At 33.0% G+C, this 17,144-nt stretch overlaps 1 protein-coding gene across 1 annotated transcript in view; it reads left to right on the top strand.

The window, feature by feature from the left end:
- The window catches only part of PIGK (phosphatidylinositol glycan anchor biosynthesis class K), a 111,149-nt gene that overhangs the window by 63,042 nt on the left and 30,963 nt on the right, over window positions 1–17,144 (top strand). Inside the window, exon 10 of the mRNA XM_074337057.1 lies at window positions 12,730–12,814. Within this exon, the coding sequence (XP_074193158.1) occupies window positions 12,730–12,814 (85 nt within the window). The remainder of the gene's footprint in view (window positions 1–12,729; window positions 12,815–17,144) is intronic.

Raw genomic sequence — 17,144 nt, 5'->3', positions numbered from 1 at the left:
TTAAAATTAAGGAAAGTCAGGAGGCTGAAATAAATCATGTTTGATTTTGGTCCTGTCTTGGTAATATAAATAGTAATTAAATATTTATGTGAGAAAGGGAACATATTATGTTTCTTCATGAAACATTTATTGAATAAGTCTATTATTCTCCATCTTTCTCTGTTTGTAATTGATGTATACAAATTCTTGTCATACTCAGTGATATTCTAGACTCTGTACTTTGTTTAATTTGATGAAATTGGCCATATATTATTCTGAAAGTACTTTTACTAAGGGAAGCATGCAGCTAATATTGTTATGGAATGTCTTTTTTCAGTGAGATTGATCACCCTCATTTTCACTGCAATATTAAGAGTCTTTCTTTGTTCTTCTGATAGGATTAGTTTCTAATGTTAATTAATATTTTCTAGTATGATTTCTCAAAAGTGAGTATAAACTAAAATTAATGAAATGCAAAAATTCAAAGGAAATGATCTCAGAATACCTGAATTTGTCACATGATAACTAAGTGTGGATTCTGGTTGAGAATTACTTTGTACAATACTGTGAGTGATGGTGGATCTAGTTTAATTGCTCTGAATGACATTGCCACTCAGAGATTCAAATACTTGGTGAGAACTTTAAACTGGGTTGTACTAAAATTAGTATACTTGATTTTTAAAATGTTTATTTCTTTATACCATATATATAAAGAAGAGAGAGAGAGAGAGAGAGAGAGAGAGAAAGAGAGAGAGAGAGTATATATATTGAGAGATGGAGTAGGAACATAGTATTTTAGGTTTCTCTTAGCTGATTTAAAGATTGCATACTTTTGGACAGTCCTTTGCATTTTTGATTTAAGCTACCGAGACAGGTAGTAATGAGCTATATGATGAGACGTAAATTATGAGTACAGGCAATCTCTGGCTTAGACATACCACCCTCAATTTCTGCTTCTTACTATAGAAGAAGTTGTAACTGCTTTAACTGTTTTGTATAGACATGATGTATATATTTAAAATCTTTTATCTAATGATAGGGAAAACTCTAACAGCCTTTAAAAATAACTGATGCTCATAATGATTTCTCTTTAGTATGCTAAAACACTGTAATATATATCTTCTAAATCATACAAAATGATTAAACTATATCTTGTATGACTTTAGTGTTGAGGATAGTTTTTTTTCTTTCTAATTCTTTGAAAATTAGGCGCAGTAAAACCTTGAGTATCCAGAAATTAGGTAACTTCTAGTAATAAAGAATACATGAAAGTTGCCAATGAGTTGACTCTGAATATGAGAAATCTCATTTTTACATTAGATGTAAAAACACAACACAACTTGACTTTAATGGCCTTTGGCATTCATAGTTTAAAATTTCATTAGAAGGAAACACTTCTCAATAAAAGACTACCCTATAATATTCAGAAGTAGGTGTAACATTTCACTTTTTCCAGAACAAGAAATTTAAATGAGTTAGAGAGGTGGTTTGAAGTCAATAATAAAGAACAGTCAACTGACTTCACTTTTGGAATTGTTGCTGACTGAATTTTTCTGAAAATCTCTTCTATGATAAAATAACTTCGTGCTCTATAAATTATTTAAAAGGCATTTTTAAATACAAAGCTGAGCTACCAAGAAAGTAGTTGTGTGGAGACAAACAATATTGTTTGATGAATGGTATTTCTGGCTGTCTCCAGATTGAAATAGAAGTGGTGACATGCCATTATTCAATAGAAGGGGCTGCACAAGTTCAACTTCCCACAGTTTCTAGATAGTCGCAGCTGGGGTTCCAAACATGCAGCTTCCCTAAGCAGTTGGCAGTAAGCTCAGATTCTTTGTCTCTCTTTTAAAGGATTATCTGTGGGTGGGGTCCCTCTCCTAGAGCCAACCCAAGGGGTGTCAGGAGCACCTTAATGCAAGCATGTCTTTACCGGACCGTGTCCTTTATCCGGCTGCAGGCCCTTTTATCTGTGAGGCAGGAAGGATTTGTAAGAGCCCATGGCTGAACTGTGCCTCTGATTAGGAAGCTCCACTTTCCTTAATAATAGGGAAATCTCTTTGAGAAAGACATATAAGGGACTAACACCCTAGTGGTGAGTAAACATGGAAAGCAAGGCTCTCTAAATGATAATTACTGATGTAGAAATCTAGAGTTTTGAGTTAGAATGGTTTTGTGTGAGGGTGAGGACAAATGGCTGTAGGTCCATTTGTGGGTAGTAAGGCTTGAGACAATTACTGTCAGCTTAAACTTGGTTACCCAGATAAACTACCATTAAAGAATAAGTAAAAAATTAGGACATTTTCAAACATACAAAAGCTGAGAGTATTTTGAATCAGTACACTCTTAACTAAACAACATCTAAAGGGATACACTTCCTAAAGAAGGCAGTGGTAGTGAGGTCTGAGTGCAAGGAAGAATGCTGTGCTCATAAATTAGTAAAAACGTGAGTAAGTTTAAGCAAAAACCGGATCTGTTTTATAATTATGATGGTAATAGTGATGATGAAGATAATTATTTGGGGGAGTAAGATAAAGTACTACTGTATTTATTGACAGTATTATATAAGGAGAGCATATGTTGGTTTTAAAGTATTTTGAGAGTGTTATTTGTTGGCGGGGAGAGTAGTCAGTTTTAATAGCTTTAGGCAGTCTGGAAAGTATGCATTTTATATTTTGAGAATGACCGTTAAATGGTCTGAGTGCAAGGAACAGAAGTAGAGGAAATAAGACGAGAAGCAGTACAGGAGAAAAAGTGGAATTAAAAAAAAAATCAATGAGGCAGCAAAGGAGTGAAGGTGAAAAATAGAAGGAAAACAAACCAGGAGAAATAGAAATTACAAAGTAGGGAGAAAGAAATAATGAAATTATGTTGCTTATAACAATGAATTTAAATAAATTAATCTTAGTTTAAAAGAGATCATCATATTAGGATAAAAAGAAATCTAACTACAGATAGGAAACATAATGGCATTAAATAGCTAAAAATAAAAGGGTTACCAGGCAACTACTAACCAAAAGAAAGCTTATGTAGTTATATTAATATTAGAAAAATAGACTTTAGGAAAGGGTGTTAGCAAGCATAAATAGAGTAACTAATGGTAAAAGGTTTTACTCACCAGGAAGATAAAGCATGTTAAACTTTCAATTACCTAATAACATAGTGACTATATATATATATATATTTAATTTACATACTTAAAAAAAGGTAGATAAATTTACCATTGTAGGAGATTTCAATATCACATTATCAGAAATGGGTTGAAAAAAAAAAATTCCCCCAAGTGTTTTTAAATTGAAGATATGAATAACATGATTAACAAGCTTGATCTCATATATTCAACAATTAGAGAATAAACATTCTTCTCAAGCCCAAATGTAATACTTTTAAGAATTGATCCCATAGTGGGTCCTGAAAAAGCTGTGAAGTGTTGGAATCTTATGGAACATTTTTTTTCCTGATCACAATATAATTGCTGGAATCAGTAGCAAAAAAGAATTGTTTAAAATCTATATGTGTGGATATTTTAAAACATATTTTGAGTAATTCTTGGAATAAATGAAAGTATTAATGGAAAATTTAAAAATATTTAGAACTGAGTGAGAATGAAAATATTAAACATCAAAATTAGTAGCATACAGGGGCCGGCCCGGTGGCGCAGGCGGTTGGAGCTCCGTTCTCCTAACTCCGAAGGCTGCCGGTTCGATTCCCACATGGGCCAGTGGGCTCTCAACCACAAGGTTGCCAGTTCAATTCGTTGAGTCCCGCAAGGGATGTTGGGCTGCACCCCCTGCAACTAGCAATGGCAACTAGACCTTCAGCTGAGATATGTCCTCCACAACTAAGACTGAAAGGACAACAACTTGAAGCTGAACAGCATCCTCCACAACTAAGATTGAAAGGACAACAACTTGACTTGGAAAAAAGTCCTGGAAGTACACACTATTCTCCAATAAAATCCTGTTCCCCTTCCCCAATTAAAAAAAAAAAAATCTTTAAAGAAAAAAAAAAATTAGTAGCATACAGTTTCTGACCCTGGGTTGGATGAAATAATTTGCAACAGACTTATGATCCTACCAAGAACAACTAGAAAAACCAGACAAAAATTATATATATTTTAAAGACACAAGAGAAGTACAGAAGCAATAAGGACTGAGAAGCTAAAAATCCAGATTTGGGAAAACTTCAAAGAGATGAGCTCAAAATCTGCCGCCACTTTTCCTTGTGTTGTGCTGATTTGGGGAATAAGCCAAAGGTGAGAATCTGGGCAGTGGGTCATTTCTTGTGGGTAGAGAAACTGGGACAATATTTGGTGATGTGTGAGGCTAGAGTGACACAGTTGTCAATCAATCATAAAACCAGTTTCCCTTTCAAGATGTTTCTCAATCACATGACCAGTTTCCCTTTTAAAATATTTGCCAAATTCTGAAGCTGAAGGAAAACTAACTACTAAAGCAGAAAACTTCTAAAAACCAGAGCTGAATTTACTAGTCTTACAATTCTGAGGAGACAAAGGTCTTCAGGGTGAGATCCCTGAAGAACATAGCAGGTGAGCATTGACAGTCCTGGAGACCATGGTGAACTGACACTGACAATTTCCAGCTACTTTTCCCCTTAGGTGTACTTACTGATTCTGGGTGCAGCAAGAGCAGAGATCAGCGAAACAGGCCCCATGGGCCAAATCTGGCCTGCTGCCTGTTTTTGTAAATCAAGTTTTATTGGAAAACAGCCATGTTCATGCCTTCATTTATTTGCTTAATGTCTATGGCTGCTTTCATGCTGCAATGGCAGAGTTGGGTAGTTCTGACAGAATGTATGGCAGAAAGTCTGAAAGAGTTACTGTCTGGTCCTTTACAGAAAAAAGTTGTTCACTTCTATGCTAGAGGAATCTGGACGGAACTTCTGATAAAGGGTCGCTAAGGGGGACAGAGCAACCTTTGAATAGTGTTTTTTCTTTTAACTTTTTATTTAAGTGTGTTTTTCCATCAGCTCCAAGTCAAGTAGTTGTTTCAATCTAGTTGTGGAGGGCGCAGCTCACAGTGGCCCATGTGGGGGTCGAACCAGCAACCTTGCTGTTAAGAGCACGATGCTCTAACCAACTCAGCAACCTTTTAAAGTACAGTTTTAGGTACTTTAGTGGGGCTTGAATGCCCAATTCTGAAGCTGCACAGAACAATAGGACAAAAATCTAAGCCAGAAAAACGTAGTGAAAGTTACTATGTTGAGGGGACAAAGACCTGCCAGCCTTCAATTTAAAACCTTGAAGAGCCTCACCAGAATATGGGCAAATTACAGGTTGAATGAGTCTTACTAAAATTATAAGGCAGTCTTAATTCAACTCAGTCCCTGATTTACTAGAAGTGGTCAGACTACCACTCTCTAAACTACCCAGCAGAGGAAAAGTGTGGCTCTTCTTAGATGGAAAATGGTATTGTTAGTAGTTATTTTTTAAATAATAAATATGCAGTGTTCTATACACAATCAATTAAAAATTACTAGGTACATAAGGGCACTGTGACCATATACAAAGAGAAAAACAGAAGCAGACCTGGAAGTGATCCAGAACTTGGAGTTAGTAGACAAGAACCTTAAGATAAGTTCATTTATTATTATTTTAAGTTCTTATTAAAATAAGAACATTAATATGTTCAAGAAAATAGGAAAAAAATTCTTGAAAGCAGATCAAAAGATAGGGATTTCAGCAGAGAATATGAATATATATGAAACAATGAAATGAACATTCTGGAATTGAAAAATATATCTGACATGAAGAACTCAGTGAAATTGGATCAAATTGGATAGCATCAAATTGGATACCTCAGAAAACAGGATATTAGATTCAGTAAAATGGTGTGTTTAATAATGTCTTAAACTAGAGGGCAGATTGAAAATAGAGAAGAAGTAACATTTAATGAGATAATGAGAAAAACTAATGAAACATCAAACCACAGATTCAGCTAAACTATGCTAACCCCAAGCAGGATGAATACAAAGGAAACTACAACTTGGCATGTCTTAGTCAAAATACTGAAAAATCATAGACAAAGGAGAAAAATTTAAATGCACAGGAGAGAAAAAGCACATTACCTTTAATCCTGACATAAATAGTGGAAGTCATAAAACAGTAGAATGACATGTTTAAAGTGCTGAAAGAAAACTTCTAACCTACAATTCTATACATAGCAAAAATATCTTTCAAAAATGATGAAATAAAGATGTTTTCAGACAGGCAGAGCAGAGAATTTGTTGCCAGTGCACCTGAACTAAAGTAAAAATTAAATGATCCTAAAGAGAAACACAAAAATCAGTAAGAAATGAATGGAACCAGAACAGGTAAATATATCATTTAAAATAATTGAATATTGATTGGACAAAAAATAAAAAAACAATTTATTGTTGAGTTAAAAAATATTTGTAGAATTAAAGTATATGACAAAAATAATGCAAAAGGCAGAGGGATAAATGGAATTAAAGTGTTGTAAAATACTATTCTTATTGGAGAAATGGTAAATTTGATCAGTTTGATTAGGTTAACAAGTTAAAATTGGGTGTTCTAATGTCCAAGATAATCATTATAATAATGGTAAATATATGTATAACTATCATGTTAATAGAGAAAAAAGAACTAATAAAATATTTGGTTACTTCAAAAGAAGAGAGGAAAGAAAAAGGGACAGCAAATAGATGGGAAATACAAAATAGATGGTAGTTATAAATCCAGCTATATCAGTTATTAAAGTAAACATAATTAATTGGACCAAATACCTTTTGAAAGTCTCAGGTAGTCATACCAAATTAAAACAAAACCCCAAACTTTGCTGTTTACATGAGAAATCTTCACTAGAAAGGAGTTGACTAAAGTAATACTTACAGGAAATTTAGGAGAAAAGTAATGAAAAGAAATAGTAAGCTGTCAAGTAAAAAAAATACTTGCTATTTTTTTCAATTAAAAAAAAAATGTGTATGCTCTCCCAACATAGAGTGGCTTAGATGCTTTCTACCTGTGATGCTTACTGAACTCCTGTGGGGTTGACATAGATGAACAGAATTAAAAAAGAAAGCATGCTACGTAACTCATTTTTTGTAGATCTAGTTAATTCTGAAACCAAAACTACACAAAGAGAGTATGAAAAAACTACAGAGCCAACCTCACTTATACTCAGAGATGCACAAATCTTAAAATAAAATTCAAATCCAGTAATGTATAAATAAAAATACTTCAAGACCAAAGAGCAGGTTTCTTAAAATTGCAGGAATGATTTAGTATTAGAAAATATATTAATGTATTTTATCATATCATTACACTAAATAAGAAATATTTTGTAATTGTTTCAATAAAGCAGAGAAAGCATTTAATAATTAAAATTCATCAATCATTAATGATGAAAAAAAGCAACAGGGCTTAGCCAACTAGAAATAAAAGGGAACTGCCTTGACTTAATCAAGGCCACGTATCTAAAGCCAGTAGCAAATATTATACTTTCGGGTGAATCTTTAGAAGCACCTCAATGAAAGTCAAAAAAGATAACGATGCTTGCTCTAATTCAATCTGTTCATCAAAGTCCCAACTAATGCAAGAAGACAAGGGAAGGAATAGGAGGTATGAGAATCAGAAAGAGGCAAACTTTCCCTGTTTTTTTTTTTTTAACAGACAATGCAATAGAAAAATCTAAGAGAATCTATCATTTAATGATTATTAAACTTAATAAGAATAGAGGAATAGGAGTAAGAAAAGATGTCATGCTATCCAAAACATAGCAAATGAAAGATTGGAAAAGTTTACTGAAACTATATTAAAATATCATACATAGCAGAAAAAAAATGCAAACGAAGTTAAGAGAAAGTCTGGGTGAAATTATATGCCACATGTATGTCAAAGAATTTCTGTCAAGATTATATAAGTAACTGCACATTGGTTAAAAAAAAAAAAGGCAATGCAATAGAAAAGTGATCAAAGGAAATATAGTTAGGAAAAAAGGAAACACTCATGTCCAGTGCCAATATAAATATGTTTTTAAAGGGAAATGGAAATGAAAACAATGAGATCCTGTTTCTTGTAGAAAGTTAAGTGGTGGTGATGGACAGAAATGGGAACATATTTTTGGTGGCAGTGTAAATTGATACAGCCCCTTTGGATAGCAATTTGGTAGTTTCTAGCAATAGTTAAAATGTGCATACGTTATGATTCAGCAAGTTCACATCTAAATAATTACTCTAGCTCAGGGGTTGACAAGCTTTTTCTGTAAAAGGCCATATAGTAAGTATTTTAGCTTTTGTAGGTCAATGGTCTTGGTTGCAAATACTTAGTGCAAAAGCAGTCATAGACAATACATTAACAAATGAATTGCTGCGTTAAATACAAGTTTATTTACAGACACTAACATTGAATTTTATATAACTTTCATTGGTCATGCAATATTATTCCCCTTTTGACTAATTTTTTCAGCCATTAGAAAAAAATATGAAAACCAGTTGTAGCTCATACGATTTACAGAAAGAGGTGACAGGCCAGATTTGGCCTATGGGCTTGAGTTTGCCGCTGTTGTATACATGTAGATGAAGTAGATTGGAAAGATATATAATGCAACATTATTTCTAATAGTAAATAATTGGAAGCAGATGTCCATCAATATTGGAAGGTCTAAATAAAATGGAACATTTTCATATTATATACATAAAACTATTAAGGTATTGAACTAGAATTGATAATCATATTGACATGCCTGGATCTCAAAAACATAATATTAAATGAGAAAAGTTAGTGGCTAAATTATACATAGGATACAATTTATTTGTGACACTATTTATGGGCATTCAACCTATTTTTCAGGTAGCTACTGTGTATGTGAAAGCAAAATGAAATGACTGGAACAATACACATATAAGTCTAGTTATGTGTGCCTAGTAGAATGCCTCGGACAGGATAAGTGCTCAATAATTTTGACAGGTTTTTCTCTGACCACCTCCCACCACTGTTATTTTAGAATTGCCTTGGACTCTACAAAGATAATTCCTTATGTGTACAAGTCAGCTGGTACTGTGAACTTCTGGAAAGCCTGCCTACAACTTCTACCAGATAAGAGGTTACTTCTAAAGTCCCTCATTGAGAACTAGAGCTTGGTTTTCTGGGATTTTGTTAAAACTGCTTTACTGAGTTGCTTGGGAGGTATTCTTTTTAAACTAGTATGTTCATTTTTATACCACGCTAAAATCTGACAGTATAAATACGATGCATTTCAACAGCTGGGCCATAAATTAATGTAACCTTCGTTCTCTGGGGAGTTAACTTTCTGTTCTCTACCTCAAATTATGTCTCTTTGTCCTGGCTTATCATCTTCCTTGTGCTTCTTCAAAGTAGGTAATAGCCAAGGTTATGTCTTAATAGCTTGTCTCACAAGTTTTGAGTTTCATAATTAGAAGAATGGTTATGCTGTGAGTTTAGGAGGGGGGTCTCCTCTCAAGGAAGATGATGCATTAGATTGTCGTCTCATTGCTATAACTATCTGCACAAAAATAATCTTCAGTGCCTCTTGAAGTTGTAATAGAATTTTGTGTTTGCCTCTATTGACCAAGAAAATTGAATTCTTTTATCCGTTAGAGTGTCTTTAAACTTTCAGGAATGTCACCGGGCTCCAGGTTTGTCAAGGATAGCTTGCACAATATGTGTTGTCACTTATATGAATGCTTATGCATTTTTTAAAATGTAGTTTAGGAGTGGAAAGTTTTCCATCCTTCTTTTTTTCCAACAAGATTGAATTAAATTAACTTCATTTTTCTATGTATTTTTGGTTTCAAGTAATTCTTTTGAGCTATCATGTTTTAGAGGTTGCAGTAAACGGACTTACTGTTTTTGTTTTTGATGTGTTTAGAGAATTTTTTTCTTAGTGGCTTTCAATTACCCTAGATGATGTGTCTTGAATTATTTAATGATCTTCTTAATTTTTAGTTTGTATTTGGCATAGCACACTGTCTCTGGTTTCCTGTTCTTTTTGTTGGGTATATTTTTAGTGTTTGAAAACATGTTTTGGCCTTCTGTACACAGTAAGCTACGTCATTTTATACATGAATAATCTAATCTCAGTAGAATAAAAGTTCACCTGTTTCTCAATCAGAGATAGCCTTATATATGGGTACAATAAGTAATTTTACAGTGTTATTTCAGGAGTGTTGAGATAGCACAGACAAAAAAGATTTTTTTTGAGGACACTGGACATCTATGAAAGTAAAAGAAAACAAAAGAGATGAGGGTTTATCAAGACTAACTTCATAGGATTCAGAATCTTGATAGCAGTATTCTATTTATTTATGCAGAGGATTTGGACAATATTTCAATTGCATTTTGATTTGAGATGGTAGCATCACTTCATTAGATCTAAAATCCTTTCATAGTATAAACTAATTTCATTTATTATTGTTTTCTACAAAAATACAGTTTTAAAAAAGAGTAAAGTAAAAAAAGGAATACATATCTTTTCTCATGCAGAAATTACTTCCTTATTAAATAATTTAAGTAGATCTTCTTAGTGAAGCATCTTGAAAAGAGGTAATACACAAAGTCTTTTCTTTTAGGGACTCAAAATGTGAAAGAAACAATAATGAGTGGCTTTAAGAAAGAGAACTTTACCATTTTACTACAGAATATTCCAGGTTCCCTTAGGATGACAGCTATATATAAATTGAAATTAGTTTTTGTAGCTTTCTCAGTTTCTGAATTATACTATAAGCATGGACTACTTGGTCAGAGCCATGAGAGAATCTGAGAGATTGGGCTTAGAAACTGTAGGTGACCTTTGGTGACAATCTTGGGAAAGTGCTAATTTTGAGAGCATGAAAGGTACCTTGCAAGGCGGGGAGGGGGTTGTTCCTTGGAGGCTTGGTAGTGAACAGAAAGAAAGAAGGAGCTGAAGATAAGAGTCCAAAGGAAATAAGATAAATGGGGGGAAAAAAGTCAAATTCTGCTACCACAAAAAGTACCATTTATTAAAGAAACTACACTCCAGTGTAGCCACAGAGGAGGGTGCTCTTGAGCTGAGAAACCTAATAAGCCAACTTTTTCCCCTTCTTCCCCATCACAAGATAACTTGCTGTTGCTGATCCTGGAAAAAAAAATCTGTAACAGAAAAAGAAGGAAGCATCCACACAAATTACGATGGAGAGAGACTAAAAGGAAAAATAAAAAGAAAGAAGAAAAACCACAAAACAGGAAAACTGAAATACAACACTCTAATATGAATAACTATATTAAACAAGCAATTACATTATGAAACAACACCATAGATCAGACACTCTAAACAATTAAAACGAACAAACAAACAAGAAGATGTATGAATCAGGAGCGGACTGAACTCTAGAAAGAAATTGATGGAAAAAGACAAAAATCATTCAGAAATGAAAAGTTGAAAGATACCCAAGGGAAGATAGATATTACCAAAAGTTCAGTAAAAGAGAAAGAATAGAAATGAAAAAGAGTCAAGAAAATGAAACTGAAATTAAGAGAAAAGGATCAGAGAAAAAATGATAGAGACAATACAAGACCTTGAACTAGAAAAACAAATGGAATATGAACAGAAATATTTCAAATTATAATAATAAAACTTTTCAGAAATAAAAGGCCTGAATTTCCATAATTTCTTGATAGAGTACTTTGAAGCACAAAACCTTTAAATTCGGATGATATTCAGTATATCTGTTTTCCTTCAGCCCTACAGACTTAGACTAGTGTTGTTTAATTATTTGTAAAGATAATTTAAGGTTTTAATTTTTAAAATTTAATTTTTAAATTGATAAATTGTGTAATTTACAGAGAAAAAAGATAAAGAAGTTTCAATATATTTGGTTCTTATTTTTTTGAGATCTAATGTTTATTTGGTATTTTGAAAAGAAAGGATCAATAATTTTTTAAAAACCATTTTTGTAGTTCTCGTCATTTGGGGAGATTTTATTTTTATTCCTGTTCTGCACATTACTGTTTTATACTGTAATAGGAATGTGTTATGTCAACTCTGCATCTCATTGTAAATGTAGATATTAAAGAAAGTATGTTCTACATAAAATAACCTCTGAGAAAATGATTGCTGTGTTTATTTTATTCATATATTCATTCAGCAAATGTTTATTGAATCATTATTATACGGTAAACATTGGATACACAAAGAAGAAGACATGGTTTTTGTCTTCATGGAGTCAAAAAAATGTACCTAGATGGGTCTAAATAAATTGTTATACTTGAAAGAAGAGTGAACAGGGAATTGGTGGTTGGTCCAAACAGAAAACAGAATGGAGCAAATCATAGTTACAGAGTTGCAGGGCCCATTGGCGCAAGACCAGTAGTAGTTGGAGGTGGCTGGACAACAGACTGGTGCATAGAGAAGGAATTGCTAGAGACGAATCTTGAATGTGTTTGGAGCACAGGCTTTGAAGACCTTTAAATACTATGATAAATAGCACACCCTATGAACAGGGTATTCTTAAACATTTTTAAGCCTTAGAGTGAAAGACAGGACCTGCGAATACTAGGTGATGTTAGCTAATCTTATACATAGTAATTAAATGCAATCTGAATGCATTTATAGTTATGTCATTGAAAAATTATCATTAGGTGTTTTTTCATAGATTATTGATAAATACTGATTATTTTAAGAACATTAAATACATACTTTCGTATATTTTATATTTGGCATATTTAAATATTTGCCATGCTTAAAAATAGTATTTACCTTAGCTTTGTATTTTTTAATTCCTTTTTTCCAGCTATAAGGAAGACCGGATGGATGAGGATCTAATAGAACCCCTGAAATATGCTGAACAACTTCCTGTAGCTCAGATAATACACCAGGTTTGCTGTCTATTTTATTCTTTTGAAAGAAACAAGATTTTTAATCTCTGTAAACTAATTTCTGTTGTTAGAATTTTCAGAATCAATGTGCTGTAGCTGAAAGGCATTCCAGGTCGTTTATCCCTGTTTGGACTCCACCTATTACAGTTGGAAGTCTCATTCAAATCACAATATTATAAGGCTACTTGCTGTGTAGTAGTAGAATTCTGACTTACTCGTATATTAAATCCAGGGTAAAATCAGAATTATCTTCTGTGTGTTACTTAACAACAAGACTTAATTTCAGAAAACTTCCATTTGAACCATTGTACATAGTACTTGTTAGTGACAAGGAAAAAGCTGATAAAATATCATTTGGTGTAATTTTTTGAGTAGCTAAAATGAGAAAACAACCTTTCCCTACTTCTTCCACCCCACCCCATTATCAACTCTTGTAAAGTGTAATTCTAAATGTCATGTAGGCAGTTTTTTCATTTCCAATTATAATGACTCTTATCGTTCATTGTACATAACTATAATCTTAGAGAAGGCAGTGTGGTAAGTATTTAAACTTCGATTTTATACTGTGATTTTGACAGCGTATAAAGTCTGCCCTGCTAGGCCAAAATGAAAGAATTTTAAAAAATCTGTTGACAAGAATTATGGCCTTTAGACCTACCAGATTTTTCAGAATCTGTAGATTATGGGAAATACTAAAATTCTTAGAGGTCAGAATTTCTCAGAATTTTAATGAATTATAGTTATTGTTATGAATCTTTCTATATCTCTTTGTCAATCAAAAGAATTTTATTTAGCTGATACAGGTTGATTGGAATAAATGCCAGTTTGTGCTTATTAAAAGAAACAGCCTATTACTTTAAAATGTTGGCTACATAGATCTTTTCATTGACATTAAAATTTAATACTAAAATTCTATGAGAAATTACAAAAAAAAAAAAAAAAAAAGGTCAGAAATTTGCTCCTTTGGGAAGCTTATCTGTGCTTGGTAATCTGGTCCAGTTTATATGTCAGGAATTCCCTTGTGTTATCAGAGCCTAAATGACCTAATAGCCTGCAAATGTCACATTTAAAATTCTGTATTCATGCCTGACTCTCAGCATAAATGAATTAAACAGCAGAGCAGGCAGCAAGTCAATATGTTCCTAACAGTAAGAGTGAGCAATGAAACAGTTTGTGGTTTGTTCAGCATAGGTAAAGAGAATCTGCCCGGAACAGTTCACCTAGAATAAAATCTGAAACAGGAAACCAGAATTAACCTTTAAGATGGTTGAGCAGATGAAATGTCAGTCATATTTTTATAGCAGGAACGATCCAATAAACTCCGGTTTATGTAACAGCTGCATTTTGCTATTATACACTATATGAATTCAAAGATGAATATTTTTAACCTTCGTGAAAATTTTTATTAGGATACTTTTGGCAGTATAAGAATCTGTATTAATTTAAACACTGAATTATGACCATTATAGTTAACATTCTGTAGTACCTGAATTTATAAAATTTTAAGAAATTTGCAGGAGAGGCATTTTAAAATTTTTTATTGAGTAACATTAATTCTGTTCTCAAGGGGTGATCAGGAAGGTCATTGTTAAGCCAGACTCTTATCTGTACCTCTTGTTACTTCCCTTTACTGACAGTGCCACAACTTTGTCTGTCTACAGTGGTCGTTGAGAAATATGAGTTATTCTGCTAGAAGTTAGCTTATAAGTGGATTATTTGAAAGCAATTTTTTTTCCTTAAAAGAAGAATAATACATGTGATAATTAGGTTCAGACAATCCCACAAAAGCTTTTTAATCTGTAATATATCTAAATTACAGTATCATTGTAGTACATATCTAACCTCCACTTAGAACTATTTTTATACTATGAGTAACTATTTTTCCTCTAACCTTGTATCATGTTTTATCTATGACTATTTTGGAACATGTACCATTTCTATTTGAAATAATGTTATTTATTCACATCTTATATTTCCTATTTGATTGTGTACCTGGATATTCTTGATTTCTTGATACTCTTTTCAGCATCTTGTCTTATGCCATCTATGCATATATCTGAATGGCTGGATGTGTATCTTTAACGGTACAGAGAGCCAGGAGTACCTCTCTTCCTACTACCCAGATGTCAGAAGCCAGTGCGTATTACTGGTAGCAAAGTTTAGAAACTGCAGGAGAGGAGGAGCAGGGACAGGGGCTGCTTGAGAAATAGAAGCGAGAAGTAGGTCTTAGTCATTTGAGTGATTAATTTATGTGTGTTATGCTGCATTTTATAATCAGAAGCTAGGCAAGATTCTCAGTATTGCCATTTTATATTGCCAAATTATTTACCATTTTTTAGGGGTCCTAGCGAATATGATGGTACGTCTAGGAAATCCAAGAGACTCAAGTTGCAAATAGTAGAATTAATAAATTACATTATTAATAATAATAGAATACTTCTAGAATTATCTCTGGTGAGATAGCCAGATATAAGATAAGTAAAACTGGTAACTTCTCTGTATTTGCAATAAGCATACAGAATGGAAATGGGAAAATTTTTCTTTCAAACAGTGAAAAGAACTAAAAAATACTTAGGAGTAAATTTAACAGATAGCCCATAGGACCTATATAATAAGAATCATGGGAACATACCATGTTTCATAAACAGAAAGACATACCAAATATTCAATGGGCGGGGAATTTAATATCATGAAAATATACATTTTCCTAAATTAGCAATTCTAATTAGAATGGAAGCAGGGTTTTTCGTTGTTGTTGTTTTTTAATAATGGGGAAAATGACCACATATCCAAATATACAATAATAGCCAAAGAAAGTATGTAAAAGACAGATTCACTTGCCTGACCAGATATCAGAACACAGCTGTAATAATTAGTAAATATGGTATTTAGTAAATATGGGCAAAGGAATAGACCAGTGGATTAATGGATCACAATGGAAGAGTGGATTTCAAATTTCACTTATTATAATTCACAATGAGAAATTCATTTTACATATGTAATGATGCATGATGTATGTGTTGAAAACAGAAATAAAAGTTTCATGATATATTTATCCTCATTGCATTTACACACTGATATATTTTTTTCTACTTTATATTTTTTAAAATCCTACTAAATTGATTTCAAAAGCAACAAATAGTCCTGACCTGTGGCTAACAATACATTAGAATAGAGAATCCAGAAAAAAAAAATATTGTATTTGGTCAAATATGATCAATTGTTATATTTGATCAAATATGATCAAATTTGATTAAAATCTGATTTAGAAGATATTTCAGTAGGAAAAGGGTTAAACTCCCATTTCATACTATATATGAAGTAACTTTTTTATAGATTAAAGACTTAAAGTAAAATAAGTAAATAAAAATTTTAGAAGAAAATTTAGGCAACTGCATTTATAATTTGGAAGTAGGGAAGAACTTAATGAACACAAAAACCAATAAGATATGTTTAGCTCCATAAAAATGTAATATTTTATATGACACAAGATACAATAATAAAAGACTAATGTTAGAATAAAGATAAAATATTTACAAAGAAAACGACAGTAAATTGGTTAATATCAAAATACACAGAGAACTCTTGGAAGTTTATAAAAGGCAAACAAAACAACCAAGTGGAAAAAAAGACAAAAGAGATGAAAAGCAGTTTAGTAAAAAAACAAATGTAAATAGTCAATAAATGAGGGGCTGGCCCCGTGGCTCAGGCGGTTAGAGCTCCATGCTCCTAACTCCGAAGGCTGCCTGTTCGATTCCCACATGGGCCAGTGGGCTCTTAACCACAAGGTTGCCAGTTCAATTCCTCGAGTCCTGTAAGGGATGATGGGCAGATGCCCCCTGCAACTAAGATTGAACACGGCACCTTGAGCTGAGCTGCCGCTGAGTTCCCAAATGGCTCAGTTGGTTGGAGCATGTCCTCTCAACCACAAGGTTGCCAGTTCGATTCCTCGAGTGGCTGTGCCCCCTACAACTAGCGACAGCAACTCGACCTGGAGCTGAGCTGCGCCCCCCACAACTAAGATTGAAAGGACAACAACTTGACTTGGAAAAAAGTCCTGGAAGTACGCACTGTTTGCCAATAAAGTCCTGTTCCCCTTCCCTAATAAAATCTTTAAAAAATAAATAAATAAAGTGAAAAAGTCAATAAATGAAAGAAAAGAGCCTCAAACTCAGTAAGGAAGTGCATGTTACAAATTCAGTGAGATTATTTTATACCCATCAAACTGGCAAAAATCAAAACTCCACTTTGGAAAACAGTTTGGCAATTCCTCAAAAGGTTAAACATATAGATTCTATCTAGGTATATAAAAACATGCATTCACACTAAA

Source organism: Rhinolophus sinicus, linkage group LG06 (genome assembly GCF_036562045.2).
Source record: "Rhinolophus sinicus isolate RSC01 linkage group LG06, ASM3656204v1, whole genome shotgun sequence".
Classification (NCBI taxonomy): Eukaryota; Metazoa; Chordata; class Mammalia; order Chiroptera; family Rhinolophidae; genus Rhinolophus; species Rhinolophus sinicus.
Note: the sequence above shows the minus strand (reverse complement) of the source record. Positions and strands in the feature narration are given on the sequence as shown.